The 22,805-nt window shown below is 47.0% G+C and overlaps 2 protein-coding genes across 3 annotated transcripts; one reads left to right on the top strand and one right to left on the bottom strand.

Moving 5' to 3' along the window:
* Nucleotides 1–944: 944 nt before the first annotated feature.
* On the bottom strand, nt 945–11,331 carry lss (lanosterol synthase (2,3-oxidosqualene-lanosterol cyclase)). The gene is made up of 22 exons (XM_076013998.1): nt 10,933–11,331; nt 8,774–8,942; nt 8,523–8,661; nt 8,276–8,384; nt 7,998–8,119; nt 7,283–7,379; nt 6,896–7,031; nt 6,374–6,482; nt 6,002–6,120; nt 5,803–5,900; nt 5,653–5,680; nt 5,460–5,516; nt 4,912–4,983; nt 4,775–4,825; nt 3,998–4,147; nt 3,389–3,485; nt 2,877–2,982; nt 2,678–2,743; nt 2,500–2,580; nt 1,547–1,717; nt 1,357–1,435; nt 945–1,251 (listed from the first exon to the last, which is right to left on the bottom strand). The coding sequence occupies exons 1-22, from the start codon at nt 10,944–10,946 to the stop codon at nt 1,114–1,116; spliced, it is 2,208 nt and encodes a 735-aa protein (XP_075870113.1). The 5' UTR covers nt 10,947–11,331; the 3' UTR covers nt 945–1,113.
* Nucleotides 11,332–11,795: 464 nt separating this feature from the next.
* kiaa2012 (KIAA2012 ortholog) lies at nt 11,796–22,786 on the top strand. 2 transcript variants are annotated; one of them, XM_076013991.1, is made up of 21 exons: nt 11,802–11,938; nt 12,291–12,528; nt 12,601–12,739; nt 12,917–13,048; nt 13,256–13,402; nt 13,926–14,223; nt 14,383–14,523; nt 14,616–14,756; nt 15,345–15,467; nt 15,541–15,615; nt 15,772–15,839; nt 15,987–16,047; nt 16,112–16,334; nt 16,500–16,634; nt 16,725–16,884; nt 16,981–17,143; nt 20,655–21,019; nt 21,101–21,297; nt 21,640–21,812; nt 22,051–22,270; nt 22,525–22,786. In XM_076013991.1, the coding sequence occupies exons 3-21, from the start codon at nt 12,626–12,628 to the stop codon at nt 22,673–22,675; spliced, it is 3,087 nt and encodes a 1,028-aa protein (XP_075870106.1). In that variant the 5' UTR covers nt 11,802–11,938; nt 12,291–12,528; nt 12,601–12,625; the 3' UTR covers nt 22,676–22,786. The 2 variants fall into 2 exon arrangements, with proteins under 2 accessions (XP_075870105.1, XP_075870106.1); XM_076013990.1 differs by lacking the exon at nt 12,291–12,528 and having other exon boundaries at nt 11,796–11,938.
* The last annotated feature ends 19 nt before the right edge of the window (nt 22,787–22,805 follow it).

Genomic DNA, 22,805 nt, shown 5'->3' with positions numbered 1-22,805 from the left:
ATCCACAGATCTCGCTCATATATTTGATGTCTTCAGTGTAGAAAGTAGTCAAGACAAAGAACTTTTGACTGGTAGTGTGTATATATGTGTATACATCCATCCAGTGGGCACAATCTGCTTTCCAAGGTGCCAAATAAACCTGAAAATGCCAAAAAAAACACCAACAAACAAACAAACAACAGTTTAATAAACAGAGCAACGTCTCTTTCAATGACTTTGACGTTTCTCATCTTTTTCAGAGGTGCCCGGGTCGCTGCGCTACAGTGTTGGCACCTGTTTGAGGCACACAGGGCGTCTCTGTGCCTTCTCTGCCAAACTGAAGGTCAGAAAGTCACGGGAGGCCGCCTCCTACTTTTCTAGCTCACGTTGAATCGTGAAAGAAACGCCACTCCTGTTCTGATCAATATGATTGCAATGCTTTGACTGGCAACACCAGAACAGCAGGTGCAGGTTTTTTTTTTTGTAAAGACCTTAATTGTGGTGCAATGTTGCACAACTACTATGTATATATTCATATATATATAGATATTAAAAAAAACAAATTCACTGTGTCACAAAAAACACTTATTTTTCAGCTCCAGGTGAAAGTGATGCTTGGCGTTGGGAACGACTCCATCCATGTAGTCTTTTATTTGAGCTTTAGACAAACTGAAGGGTTGGAGCCACCAAAAAAAATAAATCATGGCACACCAGCAACCAAAAACATAATAAAATGACACTTTTCTACTTTTCAATGTAGTCTCTTAATTTATTTCTATTATTTACACAATAATTAATTCTACTCACTCACTCAGTGTGAAACCTGGGAAACCTGTTTAGATGCACACAAAGCTGATAACAATGGAATGTTGTTTTGTCTTCGACCATTTCCTTCGACCATGTTTTTTTATTTGCAAAATAGGAAGAAAGGGAAAGAAGTGGAAGGTGAGAGAGTTGTGCAATGATTTCTGATCAAGTCCAGAGAGCGAGCGAGCGAGCGAGCACACACACACACACACACACACACACACACACACACACACACACACACACACACACACACACACACACACACACACACACACACACAGTGCTTGAGTTGTGCTTCAGTCTGCTTGCTGCTGTGTGACGGGCTCAGGCTTTGACCTTGCCGGCCAGGAGGCTGCGGGGGTGCAGGGCGGAGAAACGTCCCAGCGTCCAGATGGGGAAGACGTTTCTGTAGGATGTGTAGCTGATGGCACAACTTTTGTTGAATACGCCTGAAATGTTCTCCTGGAAAAAAAAAAGAAAGAAAGCCACAATTGCAGACGACTTGTGATATTTTCAACGGGATTAAGTGGCGTAATCTCGAGTGAATAACATGAATGACTGACTGACCTGAGGCCAGTCTCCATTGGGGAGCTGCTTGTCGATCAGCAGCTGTATTCCTCTCTCGATGGCCTGTGTGTCCGGATGCCTGCAGGTGTTCCGGTGGATCAGAACAGCCGTTTTGATTATTTTTCATTATTTCCTGCGGCGCCGACAGCCTGGACGCTAGGCAACGGCACCAACACCTCGCCCGCTTTACCTGACGGCCATGAGGCCCAGCAGAGCCCAGCAGGTGTTGTGGATCTGAGCCTCGCTGCTCTGGACGTAGCGCCGCTGCTCGCACGACTCAAAGTTCTCCCCCCAGCCGCCGTCGCGCATCTGGCGCTCCAGCAGGAAGCTGCAGGCCTTCTGCACCTCGGCACAGGCGTCTCTAGAGGGGTGGGGTGGGGGCGGAGTGGGGGGGGAGGGTAAGTCTGGAGTTTATTATAAAGCGTTGGCGCAGCCTCGCACTGAGCAGTCGGAGCTCCTCGGAGACATTCCTGAGGCCATCAGTCACAATGATAACCAGCAGGCTGCAGTGATAACGCTGCATTACAAACATGTTTGCATGAAGTGCTGCTCAGGAGTTCTGCAGTCTTGCCTAACAGTCCAGGGGTGTCAAACTGCCGGCCCGCGGCCCGTTTGCGGGCCTCACATCCCCTCCATTGGGCCTGATGTTTAAAATGCAACGTCGTTTTTTTTCCAATGACTTCTTTCTGAAGGAGTTTCTGAACGGCCTGAACAGCTCTGACTGGTGCCACAGCTTCAATGACTTCCTTTACAATTTTGCGGATATTTTCCAACAGTTGACGAGGAATATCAACGGATTATTAAAGATTTATCATGAAGTACTGGGACACAGTGCTCCCATCTACTCCATTAGACACCCCCTAGTGGGAGTAAGTAGTTTCTTATCATTTTATAATTGACAAAAAAAACAACAGTTCTGTGTCACACAAATGTACAGCTTTTCCAAAGGTATCGTCAAAGCATTCAGGTGTATTTTTTTGTCAAAGCAAAAATCAATGTGTTTTTTTTCCCCCATTTAGAACGTAAACACGAGTCACATTTCCAAAACAGTGCACTTTCTTGTCATTCTCGAACGCTGGAGTCCCCCTCTAATGAGACGTCAACACCAGACGCCAGTGTTACACACATGATGGTGAATCTCACCCTTCCTGGTAGACGTGACCCATACAGGCGAAGGCCTCCAGGCCGAACCAGATCCCGTAGGTGAAACACACGGCCCAGGACCTGAGACGTGGCAAGACAGGGGGCGACTCGTTCAGGTTGGACTTCAGGGTGTAAAAGGAGAGAAAGTCATGAAGAAGGAGCAGGAGGTCCAACCAACCCTTCCCACGATCCATCAGGCCTCTGCAGCTTCTTGCAGTACTGCAGCCCGGCCTCCAGGGTGGCGCTGGAGGAGACAGAGGTGAATCTCAGCCTCTTATCGTCACACACACACACACACACACACACACACACACACACACACACACACACACACACACACACACACACACACACACACCATGGTTGATGTGTGGTACCTGATCTCTGCGGCGCGGTGCTGGGGGAAGGCCTTCTGGAAGTGCCTGAGAGCCTGCATGACTGCCGAGGTGCACTCCACGTAGGTGTAATCAATCATGATGTCACCTGTTGGCAGTGGTGAGAGAGTGAGAGAGTGAAGGAGGGAGAGAGAGAGAGAGAGAGATGTAGCGTTGCCAAGAAAAACATTTCACAACGAGCGGCTGCATCCCCTTTCTAGGATCCTCTTTCCAGCCTCATATTCTCTCTGACCTTTACGAAGGTCAAGTGTCGCAAACGTTCTGACGATGCTGCAAGGAACTTTATCTGACTTTTTTTTTTCCCCGAACACCAAACAGGAAACAGAAATCCGACTTTTGTTTCCCTCTTCTGTTGAATATCTGCAGAGTCCTGCCCACACACGTCGAAAGGTCGTCGCTCATCGCAACATTTTTGGCTTTTCGCCCCCAAACGATGCGTCATGAACCAGGTGGATTACGGTAAAAAAAAAAAAAAAGCAAAAAAACATTCTTACCAAACACTTCAGAGGGGTTGAGCAGTTCCAGCAGTCTTCCTCCTCTCTTGGTTTCGTAGGTGGCGATTCCTCCGTCAGGGTTCCTCATGCTCAGGAGCTGCAGGGGGCGGCAGCGTCAGGTTAAACTACAACAAATACATCTACATATCTCTGAATGAAATGTGCAGGTGAGGATGGAAACCCGAAAGGCTTATCCAGTGACCTCACCTTGACCTTGAAGTAAAAAAAAAATAATATGAACATGCGTTGTGCAAGGTCGCTGACTCCGCCCAGTGACAGCTGGGAGAGGCTCCAGCAGACCCTGACGCCCTGAGCTCAGGGAGAAGCGGGGGTGGAAAATGGATGGATGGATAGTAGTAGTCATGATAATGACGATGCATAAATAAATCTAAGGTGGGGACAATCAGAACCGGAAGGCAAAAGGTTGGGTCACATGACCACAAACAGAGCAGGGCCAGGAGGCTGAGCTCCACAGGAAAAGGACCTTCTTATAAAGAAATCCTTACAACCACAGGTCCTGCGCCTTCATCTTGGAGACGAAGGCGACCTGAGCAGGTCCTGTTGATGACAGTCTACGTTCCTCACTGGGTTCCTCACTGGGTTCCTCACCACATTGACGGCGTCGTAGAGCCGCTGAGCGTCGACGGGCCGGCAGACGGAGGGACAGAGTTCCTGCAGCAGCATCAGCGACTTGAGGCCCTCGGCGGTGCAGTCGGCCACGATCCAGCCACAGTCACGGGTGCTGAAGGGGAAACCTCCCTGGAGACAAGCAGCCAAGGCCACCATCACTCCTCCACCACACACACTGCTCACCAACACCGGTCCGGAGGAGCCCCGCAATCATTAGGCACAAACAACACTCACACTCACACTCACACTCACACTATCACACTCACACTACACACCTGAGGACACACAAGCTCTCTTGGTGTGTACAAAGTGTCCATTGCACAACTGTATGCCACACACTGTCATTATGTACCACTGCAATGTAGGCCTTTATTACACTTGTTCCCTTGTCAAGCTGCTGTAGACACACATTTCTCCTGGAGATCAAAAAATATCTATCTATCTGTCTGTCTGTCTGTCTGTCTGTCTGTCTGTCTGTCTCTCTCTCTCTCTCTATCTTCAATCTATCTATCTCTCTATTTACTAATATCTCTCTATCTACTATCTATCTATCTCTATCTACTATCTATCTATCTATCTAATATCTCTCTCTCTATCTATCTACTCTCTCTCTCTCTCTATCTCTCTTACTATCTACTATATATCTATCTCTGTATCTATCTAATATCTCTCTTACTATCTACTATCTATCTATCCAGAACCTCAGGGCCCTTCAGAGCCGAGCTGCAGAGGCTCCGCCCACCGACTGTGCCCTACCTTGTTCATCTGCCTGTAGTACTTCTGGTAGTCAGGAGGATTCTCAGGTATCTGTTCAATCAGAAGGGGGAATAAAGAATCATGCAGCTGGATTGTTGAGATTCCACGTGAGGAGTCTCTGCAGCCGCTGCTTTTACCTGTGTGATGATCAGAAACTGATGAGCATCTTGGAGGCATTTGGTGAGTCTGGGGTCGTCCTGGGCTCCCGCCTGTTTGAATAATAATAAAAATCAACTGTGATCCTCTCATGTTGACCTATGACCCTTGCAGTACACAGTGGAAGGGTTGACAGCGTTTCCATTCAGGAAATAGATTCAGGACATGGGACCGAGTTCACATCCTGTGTGAAAGAAACAGGGGGTTTCCTCTTGGAGTCACCCAGGGGTTCCTCAGGGCTGCTGACTGGGTCCACTGCCTTATCATAACTGCTCTATACCACCTAATTGTTTCAATGTGGACTCATGAAAAATTCTAATCGAGCAATAAGACATAACTACTATGTTCGAGGTCAAACAAGTTACTAATCCAACCAACTAACCACTACTATTCACCTGCTAATCATATTGGTAAACATTTGTTCTTCGTGACTTCATATCACTAAAAAAATACAAGAATTTTCTCAGTCATTTTGTACCAACAGATTCCAGTAAATACAACACATTAGACATTTGCAGCTCAGACTTACCTCCAGGAACGCCTGTACAGCGAAACAAGTGTCCCAGAGCTGAGAGCCGTTGGTTCCCTGTGCTCGACAAAGGTTGGAAAAATGGTCAAACTATCACTCATTTTATTATTGTTTTGATTAGTGCATCATTTTTTGAGGAGCAGTATTTTGAAATCTATTTTGAAATCTGTGACTTTTTACTTTTTCACCTCACCTGCATTTTCATGCCATCCAATCCGATCCTGGAACAGTCAGACAGTTTCCCCATTAGTTTATTGCGCTGTTTTGTTTCGCTTTTCACCCGTTGTGAACTTAGCTGGAATTTCTAGAACATCTACACCAGCACAAACCAGTTTTCACTGACCACAGGTAGTCTGCGATCCTGGACACGTGCTCCTGGAAGACCGCCGAGGTGGGGCCGTCCACGTACCAGCGGACCAGCATGTTGATGGTCTTGGAGATCTGAGGAGAAACACCCCCAACACTTCACATCTCTCTTCGCCGCCGCTGCCGTTTGTCCTGCAGGGGCCGCTAACAATGCGACGACTGTGAGACGACCGTACCGGCCCGATGCTGATGCACTTGGTGAAGCTGTCGTCGGCCTGGATGTGTTGGTAGAGCTCCTTGACGGCTCTCCCTCTCAGCGCCGTGCTGTGGTGGGCCTCGTAGACGTTCAGCACCACTGCAAGGAGGAGGAGGAGCAGAGTCACGGGACACTGCAAGGTTTGAGTAAAATCCCAAAGAAGGACAACATGAAAACATGCACATGTTGGACCCAGTTCTAATTCATCCAAAAATATATACAGTATCTGTCCAGAACAGAAGTGTATTTAACCCTCTGTTTACATCCTTTCTACTCGGCTTGGGTAGCAGAACTGGGAAGACTGGTGGACGCCGTGAGCAAAAGGAGCTTGGCGGCGGCGGCGGCTGCTTACTGTAGGCGACGGTCAGCAGGGAGCTGTGAGGTGTGTACATGTCGCACGCAGCCACGTTGTTCCTCTGAGACGGCCAGTGGATGGAGGCGTAGTCCTCAATATAAAGCTCCTGCACAGAGACAGACAAGTGAAATTCAGTGCATATTGTTCATAGTGGGAACCTCTCTTTGATACATTATTTTAATGTTCAAGCTTGTGGAAGTAACAGAGAGACTGCAGCCTCGCACTGCAAAGTCCACAGAATTCAAAGCCGGATCGCTGAGAAAAACAAGATTCCATCCCTGGAAACTCCCACGATAACATGTCAGGAAGGATGGATCACAATGGGTTGGACGGAAAAATAAAAAGCAGTGATTCAGTGATTCACTCTGGCAACACCCAAACTCCTGCTTCCTCAACTTTCAGTCCCAGCACATTCTGAAAAACAGCGACCAAGTGGAAACACAGAGCATCTACATGCACATTGCGGAGGATAAATCGCTGGAGTACTGCCCCCTCTGGTGGCTGCCCATGGTATCACACCTGTCTGAGGCTGCGGATGAGGGAGTCTTCGGCCGCTGCCAGTCTGACAGCGTAGCAGTAGCTCATGGGCAGGTAGACCTGGCGACAGTGGCACCACAGGGTGGAGGGGTGCGCTGGCATCCAGGTGGGGAGGAGCCTGGGAGAGATGGGGGAGTGGGCAATGTGAGTGTCCCACATCAAAGCCACGTTCACCTTTCCAGAAAAAAAACCCCTAGAGGTCCAAATCCACATCCACTTTGACCCTGGTCCTGCTAACACTGAGGCTTTATTGGACTTAAATGTCACAGCTTTCCCAAGTGAGGGTTTCAGCAGCTGTGCAGAACTGGTCAACCTCTGGGGCAAGATTGCACATCAGTCACTTTGGAGATGGATCTCCTTCTAACTCACCACATCTCAGGCAGCAGCGTGTTCATGCCCTCCCAGCTGTAGACGTTTAGAATGGCCAACCAGAACTTTCCCCAGGAGGGGATCCCAACAGCGCCACCTATCCACAATAGCAAACATTGAATATTAATGGAACAACAACTATGTCAACTGATGTCATACACTTCACCGTCTACAATTTCGTTGAAATTTGTTTGATTTCTTGTAATTTTATGTGCCCCGCAGTTTGATTTATTTGTAGCTTGATTGTGTGGACTGATTAAATTATTTGAATGCCCTTGTAAAGTATTTTTGAGTTTTATGAAAAGCCCTATACACATAAAATGTATTATTATTATTATTATTATTATCATTATTATAACTAAACATTGAATGTTGCGATACGTATATGTGTGTTTCGCTCTAGTCCAGCAGTGTCTCTATAATACTTTCTGCTTTCCTCATTTCTCCATGGAGGGAAACCAAAGTGCATCTGCAGCTTCACAAACTTTTTTTCCCCCTCCCTTCTCCTTCAACACTGGGGGCTACTTTAGTTCTTCCATTAGACCTGCATTGATGAGATTAGTGCAAAGGATGATGGGAACGCTTGGTTCTCTCCTCCCTTCATTATGCTGCACTGTGCCACCGCTGAATTCTGCCTGGTGCCTACGTTCATGTTGTTTTCTTTGCAGGTAACAAGCACCTGTGTGCAGACGATCAACATTTCAACTCCAGGTACCTTTGCTGTGCAGGTTGTTCCGGGCTCGGACCATGTCAGGGTGGTCTGACTCCACCCCCAGGATCCGGAGGGAGGTGTAGCTCAGCGCCGTGCCGAAGACCGTCGACTTGTCCTCGATGTGTCTGCAGGCAAACATGACAAACGGCTGAAGCTTCCGCATTCCCTGTTTCCAAACAGTCAGAACCTAAAGTTTCTTATTCCCAAATGTTTAGGAAAGCCCAGAATTTGCTGAAGTGGTGTGAAGACACCAGAAGAACTGAAAGCGAGTGCTGACTTACAGACCCCAGCCTCCGTCTGGCAGCTGGACGGAGAGCAGGTACCTCACCATCTCCTTCTTCCAGGCTTCAGCCAATGGGATCTTGGCCACATGGCATGTGATTAAAAGACCTGCGAACCCCCCCGCCAGAAAAAAAACACTTAAAAGGTCAGGGTTCAACCAGTCGGGGTTTGACACACAGAGGCCATGACGTAGAGGATGGGCGAGGACGTGGTGGAGGATGGGGGGTGTAGTCGGGATGACCTCACCTGGGAGCAGGAAGAGTGGTCCCCCATAGTCGCCAGCCCAGTGGCCGTCCTCGGCCTGCAGGCCGCTGTAGAACTTCATCCCCTTCAGCGCCGTGTCCACAGCCGTGTGGGTGGCTGGACTAGCAGACACAAACTCACTCTGAACAGACAATGTGTGAATTTAAGTTACGGAGGGATAAAAAAAACAAACGTAGGAAGTAAAGCCACTAAACACCAGTTGCTCGAAGAGGTCGAAGACAGGGGGCGCTCACCGTGTCCAAGCCCAGGGAATGGGCCTCCAGCATGGTCTGCGGTCTGTCTGGAGCCTCCCCATCCTCCAGGTGGCGCCAGGTCTGCCTGCCCTCCTGGTTGCTCAGCCTCCAGCGGCTCAGGTCGGTGGCCGGCTGCGTCTTGTAGGGCCCTCCTCTCCTCCGCAGGTGCCTGTCAGTCAAAACAAACACGTCCCATCACCTGCGGACACTGAACCTGTGTGAGGAACGCGTCAGGAGATCCTTCCTACCAAGAGCCATCACCCTCTATAGCTCTTCCTCGCTGTGTGACAGATAACATTCTGGTCTTTTCTTCCTGGACTCAATGGCAAATATGCACTAATGGTTTGAAAACCTTGCTTATCCCTGCCTCTGCACATTTTTAACTGTATTTTTTTTTTTGCACATAGATTGTCTTGTGTGTTTTTGTAGCTACTTCTTCAGTACTGTTTTTGATAACTGCTTGACTTGTTTTTTGAGTGCTGCAACTGTGGAGTTTCCCAACTTGGGATTAATAAAGTAAATCTATCTATCTATCTATCTATCTATCTATCTATCTATCTATCTAACCTTGCAGATCTCTGAATGTGGTGCACAGTGAGGAGGCCATATAGGCTAGAACTAGGGTGACCAGATCCCAACTTACCAGCTGTGGTACAGGGAGTGGGACAAAGTGGGACAAAGTGGGACACCTCATTAACGTTACCAAAGCATCGATAGTAATCTAAAAGAAATAACATTTCTATTTTATTTTATTTTTTCTTATCGTTACTATTATGATTGTTGTTGTTATTGTTATTATTATAATATATATATATACATATATATTTTGGTTTTTGTTGTTGTCGTTAAGCACTGTGTGTTGCATCTCTTTTGTATGAACAGTGCTATATAAATAAAGTTTATTATTATTATTATTATTATTATTATTATTATTATTATCATTATTATTATTATTATTATTATCATCATTATTATTATTCCGCCCCTGCACATAGTATGAGTTTGCCACCTGTTTGATTCAAAGGACCATGATAATAACTAACATGCAAATAAAAATGTTTTTCGCATTTCTATAACAACAGAGAGGCATTTGAAATATCTGTATTTACTGGACAACACAGCTTCTTGGCAGGATAGAGGCTTTGATTTGATTGTGAAGACAACTATGCACAGTAACAAACAGTCACGTGTTGAGGCACAGCTTAGTCAATATCAAGCAGCAAGTGCATTATAATACATGTAGTATTATATAATTGATATAATAATATCATACATATAACTGATGATAGCTTACTACCACAGTCTTCCAACCTGTACGACCGGAAGTGCGATACTGTGTGACAAACACTGCTTATTTCAGCAGCTGTTACCTTATCTGCGTTGGAATCTTGCTTTGGTTTTAGTGGGAAGGCGTCCATAGAACGTGAAGCTTTTAGTGAGTCTCGCATTGTCGGTGTCGTGACTTCACCCACGGGTAAATACTTTTAACATCTCCGTCTCCTTTTCTTTGCCGCGCGGGCGCACTTCCCCCCCCTTTCGCCCTCCTCCGTGTTTCATTCATTCAATGTTAGCGTCGCTGAACACAGCCTCGCATGCTGCTGTTTTGATTTTGGTGCGCGTGCGCTCCTCACTTCCGCGCCGGTGTGAGCGCGGCTGTTGATTGGATCCTCACCACACGCACACAAGCAAGCACGCACACACACACACACACACACACACACACACACTAAAGGCTGACACATATACACACACGCACGGCTACGCCCCCCCCCCCCCCCCCCCCCCCCCTCTGTCTGACAGCCTCCCTCTCTGCTCCTCTCGTGCGGTCTTCACGCTCACAGACCAAAATGTATCTGCGCAATTCAAAACTGCCGTCTGCATCTGGTCACCCTAGCTAGAACAGAAAAAAAAAAAAAATAAAACAATAAAAATAAAACAAAACAAACAGGAATATCACTTCGTATAAACCGTAGAAGTAATAAAATAGATGCAATTAAAATCTATAACTACAGTAATTGACATGAGGATTGTCAAACACTATTAAACTGGTGAAAAATAATTAGAAAACTACAGTCGGTAAATGATGTTCATGGCAAAGCCAAACAACCTGCTCATAATCACTACGTCATTTACATAATCTATTAAAGTCAAACACTTACGTTCCTTCAGTCATGATTGACGCTACAAAGTTGACTCCTCCACTGAACTCCGTCGATTATTTCTTTTCACCCATTTCAGAGACTCCGCCCATGGATTGAGTGACTCCTGGGAGTTGTAGTTCTGTGGAGAGCGCCGACCAAAACTCCGATCGGGCATCGAAACGTCGTTTCCCAGAAGCCCGCGGGAGCCGTACGAGAGTTCCCGGCCGCGTGGAGCGACATGAGCAGAGAGCCGGCTGGCCAATGTCGAGTGAGTGGGCGGAAATAGGGGCGGGGCCTGTCCCGAGATCCTCCAATTAGAGCACGTCGTGGGAAAACGCAACACATGCGCTCATGAATCGATTGAAACCTCGCAGTTGCTTGCCGGGCCAAGTGAACAAAATATATTGTGGGAAAATGAAAAAGTCTTCAAAGAGAGAAAAACAACCCCCCCCCCCCCCCCCAAAAAAAAAAAAAAAAAAACCTATCAACTCAGGAGTCATTTCATTAAGACTTGTTTTTGCAGCCATTAAACGGGATTGTTAGCTGTTGAATGGGAGAAAGTTCAAAAGTTCAGATCCACCTGCAGGGAAATCATCAGATGTCTTGACTCGCGTACGTTGACAGTTGTCATCTTTTCAGTGGGCAGGCGGTGGCGTCACGTGTTACCATATAATAATGCCATTAGTGAAACGTCACAAGGCCAGAATACTTGTTCATTCCCTCCAATCATCCAATCGCCCACCAGCAGTTGTTCATCGTGATCATTTCCTGAACATCTACAAGCAGAAACCATCTGACTGTGACTGTTTCCTGGAAATGCAAATCAGCAGTCTCCTCAAAAACACATGACAAATACTGCAGTGAACAGCTGGAAGGGGAAACTTTATGATTTGAGGTTGGTGAAACGCACTCCTGCAGCGACAGGACGCCATGGAAACGGAGACAAACAGTCCAGTGGCGACAACCTGGCAACCGGGATCACACACTCTTGCAGAAAGGGCAGTCGGTTTAGCTGGGATCACAGGTATGTCAATGACTCTTTCTAAATGTTATTTGTCAACAAGAAAATGTCAAAATGGAGTTCTTGTTCATTGTCTCTGAGGATGAAAGTTTTTTTTTGTTTTTTTGTTTGATCACTCTTTGACTTCCATCATGCGATACCCTTTCATTACTTATTAGAATTGTTTTCAAAAATCATAGGCACTCCAGAAGAGAAACACCTTAGAAACCAAGGGGAAAATGTCTTAACGTGTATTTTTGGTGTTTCCTCAGTCGATCATTCACATCCCAACATTGAGTCCCTTTGAATGTTTGACCTTCCGCTGACTCAGCCAATGGAATGCATGCCTTTAATATGTCCCTCCTTTTCTCTTTAGGCGTGCCTGGATTGCCCTTTTTAATAATTTTTTTTTTGTTATTACTGTTAGTTTTCGCCTGTACCGTATGAGAGAGCAGTCAATCTGTGTTGCTTGAGCACTTTTCTTACCGAGAAGCAGCTGATGTTTGATTTGGCACCTGGACTTGTGGACTCAGTCGGTCCAATGCAGCAACACAGCAACAGTGAAGACGGCTTAGCAACACAGTGACTCCTCAGACGCCCCCATTTGGCGAAAGGTTGCAGTTATCAAATCAATTCAGCATCACAGAACCTTCTTCTGGAATCTCTCTCTTTGCCTTCTTCCTCAGACGTCCCTCATAACGACGACGTACAATGAAGCAGGATTTGTCCCTGTCGTTACTGAGTCGTGGTTGCGGTCAGTTTGTCTCATCTGACAGACACGAAGGAGGAGAGGACGGACGGCTGGACGTGTGCTTCACCCCACAGGTCTCGACGACGGCTGCTTCACCCATTCGTGTTGCCCCACCGTCATGCAAAACATCACTTTGAGCTCGCAGAGTTTCACGATCCACTTACCAATCGACCGGTGCACCTGGTGCTGAATTCACATGTAAGTTAGATCCATTAAGCAATGGCTGATATTCTTGTGCCCACCACCGACAGGATTACTACAGCTGGAGGTCCCAAGATGCTTTGCTGCAGCTGTCCAACAGTGGCCGCCTGCTGGCGGAGACCCAGTCAGCGATGCCCAAGACGTTCAGCACTCGCAGAGGGCCGCTCCTGCTCTTCTCCCAGGTGACTTGCAGACTCGCTCGACTGCCCAACAAGCTTTTTTTCTTTTGGCAGATCCTCAATACAAACCTATGTCTACAGCGACATCTCTTTGGTTCTGCGAACAACCAAAAAGAAGTTGCATTTAAGCTCAAAGAACTAGTTACATATTTTACTTTCATTTGCCTGGTTCAAGTTATTTTGACTGAAACTCCTCCTTGTACCTCTCAGTACTTAGTCACTCTGGATGCAAGTTGCCCCCCAGAGATGAAAGACAGGAGGAGGCCGGTGGTTCGGCCGGGCACACAAGGAGTCAAAGAGCAGCTGAGGACGTTTAAGGAACTAACATCAGCTTTTTTAAGGAGAAGAAACAAACAGGTGGGCAGAAAAAAAACACTTCCTTTTGGCACATTCTTATTTCTAGTCTGCTCAAAGTGCTGTATGCAAAATAATAAACATAATGGCTGTTTTGAAGATCTTCCCTATTGAAGGAAAAATAACAAAATCAATGACAACCAAACCAACCTCCTTAGCTGAACACAGGAGAAAAAGGTTTCAACAAAAATGGCTTCCCTCCCCTACAGGCCAGTGGACTGTTTAAAAGAACTCAGGTACTTAGCAATTGTATGAACAAACTAAACATGGTGCACTGACACAAAAGCTGCTGCTGCACTTAGCCTCCAGTTGAGAGCGAGGAGAATAACAAAGCAAAGGATGAGCCGTGGTCCTCCTCCTTAAATAGTGGCACCAGCCAATCACTCTCCAGCACCTGGAACAAGCGAAGAAGAGGCACACGGGGTCAACTGCGCCCCTTAGTGCCCGAGAGGACACATTGCGGACAGGAAAAGCCGAATTGACAATATACACAGACATAACAGTGCTCTCTGTCGTCTCTCCCCAGGGCCTTTCTGGACTTGCTCCGCCCTCTATTCCTCCTTTGCATCTTCCTTCTGTCTTCCACCACTCCGGCCCTGCAGTCAGTGACACACTGCAACCAGAGTGCTTCAGCCCGGAGTTGCCCAAACGTTTGAGTCCACAGTTGTGTTTGGGAGAAGCCAACTGTGACAAATGGCACCTTCCGCCCATCTCTGAGAGATTTTGCACGGTGGCCACCAGCCACAGTCAGAGCCCGAGAGAGAACCAGCCCAAGGCAGAGAGACGCCAACTCCGACTTCCTCTTCTGCTGCCTGCCAAAGAAGGTAACTAGAGAAAACTGGACACAGCGCTGCTGGGATTTATTACTCACTTAAGGTTTTTTTGAGGGGATATTTCAACATTTTTATTTTTATGATTTACTCATGTCAGCCGCCATAGCAGTGTGTTGGGAGTTGTTGGCAGACTTTCGTCCAATTTTTCAGGATTGAAAGGTGGCAAGCAAAGAAGGGATCAATCAAGAAAACAAGACTTTGAAAAGGTGACGCTCGAGCAAAGAGGAGTGGAAAGAGAACGAAGGCTTCACGCTGAGAAGGGCCCGCAGGTTGCGCTGGAACGTGAAGAAGGTTTACGTCCCAGACTTTGGAGTAAATCCGGCCCAGGTTTATCTTTGGCTTCGTGTTCACTGGCTTCTGTCCCGCTGTGTTGTGTTCTCCAGAGCCTCCTGGTCCGGTGGGAGTGTCGGGATGTGCAGCAGGACAGAAAGGCCCTGGCAGGCAGTGCTCTTTGGCCTTCCTGCAGGATCATAACGACGCCTACAGACGCCCAATTAAAGGCCTCCTACCTCTGGAACTGAGAGGTAGTCGGAGGGAAACGTTAAATCAAATGTGGCAGTTTTAAAGCTGACCGGTTGCCAGCACAATGAATGAAAAAGTGATATGTGTGAGATTTTGAGATTTTGAGAAGAAACAGTGACATCAAGTGGTTACCATTTTGGACTGCAGCACTCTTTCACTGCCCCTCCCCCTCCCGAGCTCGCCGTTGACCCATGGTGGCCTGCACACAGATATATATATATATATATAAATATAAATATGAGAACCCCTCTGTGGGTAGGAAAACTAAATTACCATACCACTTATGGGTAGTATATAAAGATTTTACCAACAAAAAAAAAAATCATAAAACAGGCCAAATTGTACACACTGAACCTTTGAAGGTAACTTGGTTTTTGCAAATGAATGAACTGTGTTTTCAGTTGGCACTAGATATCAACAGAGGCTTGCCAAATCTATTTCTTTTTTTGGTTAGTTTGTTTTTCTAAATGTTGCGCAGGGATGTTTGTCTTGTTTTGCTTGAACTCAACATCCAAGAAAACTGAAGAAAAGTGGTATTGCTGTAGTCGGTCACTTTCACCGTCTCGTCTTGTCTTGCTGGTTTTCTTTAGACTTGAATGACGGGAAGTGTGTCGGCTGCCTGATCGTCGGCCCTGATGGGGAGATCATACAACTGTCCCTGTACGTCAACAGCCAGGACCAGCGCCATGATGACGGCGGTGCAGAGGAACGAAGTAGGCTGGCCAGGAGACGTCTGCATGGGAAATGCAAAGAACTTGTGGAAGACTCACCCTGTGTGACTCTCAGCTCTCCAGGTTGTGTCTGCAGAGGGAGAGAAGTTGCCTTGGGTGGTCGTCCTGCAGCCTGAAGGCAACAGCACAGGTCCACAGACAGGCCTGCAGCTGAGTTGAGGCCCTGGATGATCAATCACAAGTCTTTCCAAAATAAGACTTTAGAATTTTCTTCTGGGTTTCAATGACTTTGTCTTTGCTTTCAGTGATGCGGTGATATTCATCGCTTATTTGTGTGTGTGTCCAGGTAGTATGGTGGAATTAAAGAGTGATGTTCTTGTTGGTGACGCCCTGCATAACCAACTGAAGCGTCAGGTGAGTCAGTGATTCTCTAAACGCCTAATGGACTCTGGAGAAGAGGAACTATGGTTCCATGATCCAGTTTTCATGCAGTGACTATTTGTTGCAAGTATCAAACCTTATTGATCAAGGTTTATTTTGTCTTCTCTTTGTCTTCACCAGTTCATGGATCCTCACAAACTCAGAGAGACATCCTCAGAAGCCAGCAGAAGAGCTGACAAAGGTAAAACTTGACTTGGCTTGACTGAATTTTTATTTAAACACAAGTTTATGCTTCCTGTTGCCAGAGGCTGCAAGTGAAAACAAAGCAAAGAGGGCAGAAATGGTGGCGATTGCACCCAAAGGGCCTGGAAGGAAGGATTTAAAGGACGCAGCGATGTGTCTGGATGAGGAAGGAGGAACGGTGGAGGTAAAAGAAGGCGGCAACACACAGGTGGAGACGAAGAGAGAAGAGGAAGGACGGAGCGACACGGAACGGACCAGACCACCACCTGGATCCACTCAGCTGCGGTTTGTATTCATATCAACTTTAGGTGTGACAGCGAGTACGCAGGTCCTGCAGTATTTGTTAACTGGTAACGTAGTCACGCTTGTTGTTGCAGTGCGTTTTACCTGAGTGAGAAACAGTTTGAATGAAATATTAGTTTCCAATATTAATTCGTTTTGACTTCACAGACAAAAGCTGCAATTCAAAGGTGGGCCATCGTCCATCCAGAAGAGTGCCAAGGCTGCACGAGCCAAAAGGGTTGTGGATGAAAGGAGAGGGATGACAAAAACAAACACTGCAGAGAAATCTTCAGGAAATCAAGGGTAAACGAGGAAATTGTGCTCTTACTTTCCGGTCTGCAGGCCCCCTTCCTTCTGTCTCCTAACATTTCAAACACATTTCTCTGCTGAAAGAGACGTTAAAACAGGAAGTGGGGCCAACTTGGAGACGACATCGAGGGGGAGGAAGGAGGAAGAGTGGCAGACGCAAAAGACAAGAAGCGATGGCAAACCTACCGAGGTCCACGGACAAGAAAAGAAGAGCAGTAGAGTGGAGGCTGCCATGCCCACTGTGGTGATGACTGATGTTACCAGAGCTCCAAACGGTGATCTGTATAAACCGTGTCACCATGTCTTTCTGACTTTTTTCTGACTTTTCTTCATCTAAAAGATGCACGATAGAGAAGGAGACAGAAAAGAAGTAACAGCGGATGCAGAGACGCGAGGAGGAGGAGGGGGAGAAGCAACAGAGAGGAAGGAGGAGCTGGTGGGCGGGGGCAGCAGCAAGGGGAGGATGAGTCGAGGAGGCCAGGAGCACCAGGAGGTGCTTGATGGTAAGTAAAGACCATGTATGTCACCGGTGCAGGTGTCAAACCACAGACCTGAGGAGACAAGATGATCATGTACAGCACTTACTGCGTTTCCATGATTGCTAGAATTGCACAAAACCTCGATATGGCAATAAAAACCTGGTGATGGAAGCAGCTCAACTTAGAAAAACCTCTCAAATATTGCTAAAAGGTTTTGATGCTCTCGTGAGGTGGTTTTCACACGGATCCATAGAGAGGTATATCGAAAAAGTGCCATGGAAACACTTTTTTCGCATTTACACGTTAGTGGACGTGTGACGTACGGGGTCATGTGACCGGTTCACTGACCAGTGAAAATGGCGGGATTTGAGCTGAATTACGGCTTTTGTGCTTCACACCAGTCAATGGAAACACCTGCAAATCGCAATTCTACTTTGTTGAAATTTCAGAGATATCGCTTTTATTTTGCGAAAAACTGTCTTGGAAACACAGCGACTGACACAGCGGGAGCCACAGCTGTGATTGGCCGACTTGTTTTTCCAGCCAGGTGGACCTTGAAGATGGCGGCCCAAGCTGTCCGAAGACTTTTATTTTCAATGATTCTATCAAGCTTGCAGGAACTCTGAAGGACGCCGTATTTGATGCTGGCATGGAGCTCGCGGCCACACAAGAAGAGAATTAGTTCCTAGGATTAAAAGATAAAAACAGCCATTTTAAAAAAATAAACCTTTTTAATGAATACATTTGAATGATTGGATTTCCAGATAGTCACGCAGCCTTTTCGCTGCCCCAGTGCCTCATGGGATTTGTCTCTGTCATAGATTTCACTGTCATTCAGGAGACCTCTCACTCCACCTGTCGCTGCACAGCTGCACTGACACAGCTGAGGGGGAGAGCCCATGCAAACCAGTTACTGGTACTCCACTGGTATGGAAGTCAGGTCTCCCACGGGATGGCTGTGGACTCAAACTCCTGCAGCTTTGGGCATGGAACTCATAGCCTTTGCCTCCCAGCTGAGGTGAACGGAACTTTGGGTGTGTCTGGAAAAGACTTCTCCTCTTCTTGTCTAAAACTACTGCTTCTCCTGTGGACTGCCTCTTTTCCTGGAACTCTTGCAGAGAACACTTCCCAAAGGGGAGCAGAGTCTTGAGATTCTACAGGGTTCTTTTTTCAGTTTCAACAGTCGTTCCTCAAAAATGATAAGGATTGACTTTGTAATAACCGGATCCTTACAGCTGATTAAAAATAAGACCATCTCTGGGGTGCCAAACTTCTTACACAAGTGTTTATGGATATTCCTGTCCAGGTTTTTGAAGCTTTCTGGAGTGATGGAGAGTTCAGCGTCCTTCAATTCAGCCCAAACTTTATCCAGGAGGCTGTTAATAATTTCGTATCTGTTGCTGTGCATCATCTTTCCTTCACGCTGAAGGTGGTAGACAATCTTCTCGATGAAGACCCTGACCCGCCGCTTGTCTTTTTCTTTCTCCAGACTTGCTTCCTGCCCTTTATCTTGGCACGCTGTTGTCTCTCCAGCTTTTGGCCACTCGGCGCCTTCCCTCATAGCAAGCACCAACGTTTTAGTGAAGTCGACTGAAAGCTGCTTGAGCTTCCAGTTGATCATGACCATGAAGATCCAGACTTTGCTGCGAATGTCAGAGTAGAGCCGCGAATACGTCAACAGAACGTAAAATCTCCTGGAGATTTTTGCCTCCACGCTCGATGCCCCGGCGACTTCTGGCATGATGTTGAAGTAGATCAGGTCGCTCAGCTCCTTGGAAAACAACACAGCTCCCTTGTTTGAAAAATCTCTCAGCCAGTGCGCAAGGTGATCCTCAGCGCTACATTTCCCCGAAAAGCGAGACTTTAAGGAGTCGACAAGTGACTCGACTGACCTGCTGTTGCGGAACTTGTTGCTCTCATGTTGTTTGTTCAGCTGCTCCATCATCCGATACAACCACATGGTGAGGAAGCACTTGGTGAACAAGTGCTTCAACTTGACACTGACGGTCTTCAGTGAGCACTGCGTCATTCCCTTTGCACTGAATACTGTGGAGATCTCAGCCCCAAAGGTGTGGAGTTCCATTGATGCCTCGGACTGCAGCTTCTTGTACTCCGATTCCGACATGTCGTTCAGCAAAGGCGGGAAGATTTTTACCAGCTCTGTTTGGATTTTTTTCAGGAAGCTTTGTAAGCGTTGATCAGGAAGACAGTCCCCAGCGCTGCCATTGTCGTCCATCTCTTCTGGGTGTGTTTTCTCACCATCGCGTTTACTTTTTAAGTCATTGCACAGGAAAACACCTATCCTCTCCTTACTTTGGGATGAGACAAATACTTCCATCTTGGCGGCAAATAGCTTAAAGATTTTGGAGGCGTGACACACCATTATTTCCAGTTTGGCAGGGTCAATGACCCGCTGGTTCGAGAGGGCTAAGGTAACATTCTCCTTGACCTCTGTTTTAATGATGTGTGATAGAGTTTTCAAACTGGCATTTTCAACTTTGTTTGGTATGCCCAAGGCTTTTCCCAGAACCAGAGGGAACAAGTGATCAAGAGACGACAGAACGTGCTTCTGATTGTCCGGCGTCTTTGCCTTTCCGAGGGCTGACAACAAGTTTTTGGTGACAGACGATATCATGTTCAAAATCATCTCAACCAGCAGAATCTTGGTGGCTTCATCAGGGAAACCAGATTTCAGCAGTTTCCATTGTCTCTCAGTAATCCTTTGGAAAAACACTCGGATCAGTGGTCGAACGCAATCAATTCTGACAATTGGTTTTGCCTCTGTCCTTTCCATAGTATGTCAACCAAGTCAGAATGCTGACTTGATTCCTTTTTGTTATTCTTCAAGGTTTAACAGCATTTGACACCTTTAGATTCTCTGAAATACCAAGATGATTCAGTCAACCATTTTCCATGTCCTGGTTCTTCTATGTGGTTTTTGGCAGCTTCTGAAATGCTGCATTACTGCCATCATCTCTTGTTATTCTGCCTCTTTTTCATGTACTGGAGCACAGACACTACTCCTGTCTCCATGTTCCAAAACAGTGGACAGCACACACTATCGTATGGTGGATTAACCTCATAGGTTGGACGCAATAACTCTAGCTTTTTAACTGATCAAAGTCAGCATTAGTTTTACTCTTCAAAGGAATGCCACAATTTTATGTCATAGATCAAAGGCAACATATAGGCTGCCCGGCCAGATAGTCTGTAGCTTGGCATCCAGCGGTCTGAAAGTTTTTAATCATCAACTATCCTGCATGCCTTCTCGCACACCTTTACCTATTCCACCGCTGGTCCTCCCATATTAACCATTACACTTCACTGACGGAAATCTTGCTTATCCACTTTGCTGACCTCCAAAAAGGTTTTAAAGATTCTAGCAACGTCTTCAGAGGTCCAACCAAAGAAGCTCTTGCTGTAAATCATTGCATATTTGATCATCAGTCACAGCAACGTCATAACGTCGCAAATTTGTTTTTGATTTTCTACATTAATTATATATATGTGTGTAATTATTATTTTTTTCTTCAAGGATGCGATGAGGAAGAAAAGGTCAAGATTGAAAAGCAAATAAAAGAAGTAGGAGTGTCTTCCTTAAAATCCATCCAAACGGAAAGTGCACTGCAAGGACACAACGACAAAAGCAACACACCAACTGAGGAAAACCTGGAACATCTTGATGCTGCCGGGAGCATTCCGTCAGTAAGCCCTTCAGGGTCCACAGCCGCGATGTCTCCATCCACCCACAAAGGGCTGAGGGGGTCACCTGCCTCGTCTTGTGAGGGTGCCGGGGCAGCCAGCGCGGCTGGGCTCAACTCATCCCACGGCCGTCTGTCGTCGTGTTCGACAGTCAAGATCACAGAGGAACAGCTGATGCTAAACCCGGTGAAACCAGAGGTAGGAAGGGGAGGAAAGAATAGTCAGCACTTTGGCTTGTGGACTGTTAACAAATCCATGGCCTGTCTGACCCATCCACAGCCCAGGCAGGCTCAGGAGGAGGTGCCGGGGGAGAACCAGGAGGCGGCAACATTACACCAGGCCCCGCTGGCGGAAAGTCAAACGCAGGGCGTGGAAAAGAAGAGGGGGGTAGAGCAGGAAGCAGAGAGGAGGCAGAGGGAGGAGAGGATGAGGAATGAGCTGGAGGAGGAGAGGAGAAAGAAGGCCGAGAATCTCAGGTCTGAGTGTGTGCTGTGTGAGGAGTTAAAACCAGTCAATCACCACGGTACTGTTCACCTAAAGGCCTGCATGGCAAAGCTTGTTTGACTGCATCTTGGTTTGGCAAAGCTGTAGAAAATACAGTAACTTACTGGCATGATTTATAGTCCATGCTCACATACAGGCCCATTGGACAGGACTATTCTATTACCATAAGTTATTATACTACCATCATACTACTAAAAAGGGCGAACACACCACATCAGATCAATGTGCATTTTATGTACGCTGACATCAAGCAGCCAGAAGGTGGCACTGCAACACTATTCCAACTGCGTTAACGTTCTTCTCCTCGTCTCCAGACTGAAGAAGCAGGCTGAGGATGAGGAGCGGAGGAGGCTGGAGGACGAGGAGCAAGAACGAGCGAGGCGGGAGCAGGCTCGGAGAGAGAGGGAGAGGAGGCAGCAGGAGGAGAGGAGGCGGCAGGCGCAGCAGCTCAGCCGGATGAGAGAGGAGGAGGTGCTGAGGAGGAGAGGTGAGACGGGTGAAGGAGAAAGGAGGGATGAGGACACACATGGGACTTGACTTGAAGATGTGATGTCACTGTGAGAGTTTGCCAGACAGAATTCCAAAAACACATTTTGGTTCTGAGGTCTGGTTCTGAACAGTGATTCCAAGTGAAATAAAAGTGCAAAACACAGCAACGCCGCAGCAAATGCATCCTGTTCAAACTTAGGAAATTCATTGACCATCGGCTTTCATTTTTGCTGCAGCCGAACAGGAGCGTTTACGTCTGGAGGAGGACGCGAGGCAGGAGGAGGAGCGCAGGAAGCTGTTAGCCATGGATGAAGATGAGATGAGGGAGTACCTTCTGCAGAAGGAGCAGGAGGAGATGGACAGGAGGCACAAGGAAGAGGAGAAAAAAAGGATGGAAGAGGAGGCTGCTTTGCATGCAGTGGAGGAGGCCAGACTGCAGGGGGAGCTGCTCGCCAGGTATGACACCATGTCGCTAACTTCACAGTCAAAAAAAAGAAAGAAAGAGAAAGATTGTTCCTCCTGATGCTTCAAAGCAAAGCACAACTAGAACACGGCAGATTCAGCCCTGCCTGCATCCTCCTCATTAGCCTACAATCACACCATCCAAAATATCCCATTTTCATAAATGAGAAGTTCATACTATTTCACTCTCAGCCCTTTCTTTGTCTGTGAATGTCATAGTTTCTCCCTCTCTATTTGTCTCCCCGAAGGCAGATGGCGCTATTGGAACAGCAGTTGGCTTTCAGAAGGGGCGTTGCCTTGGAGACTGGGGGTCTGGAGACGAGCCAGAGCATCTCCAGGCCTTGGGTCTACTCTTACTTCACATTTGCAGCTGATGGGAGTGAATCCTGCCAGAGCTGAGGCCACAAATCCCTGAACTTTATCTTCTGTTGGAGACAGAAGGTGTAAATCATCTTACTGTCTCTTACTCTTATTATGTGTTGGTAATAAAAGAAACATCTCCTCACGAAAGGTCATCGACATGTTACAT

Source organism: Nelusetta ayraudi, unplaced genomic scaffold, assembly GCF_046127955.1.
Source record: "Nelusetta ayraudi isolate G7.1 ecotype Tasmania unplaced genomic scaffold, CSIRO-AGI_Nayr_v1 ptg000163l, whole genome shotgun sequence".
In the NCBI taxonomy this organism is placed as follows: Eukaryota; Metazoa; Chordata; class Actinopteri; order Tetraodontiformes; family Monacanthidae; genus Nelusetta; species Nelusetta ayraudi.
This window is presented reverse-complemented; position numbering and strand designations above follow the sequence as displayed.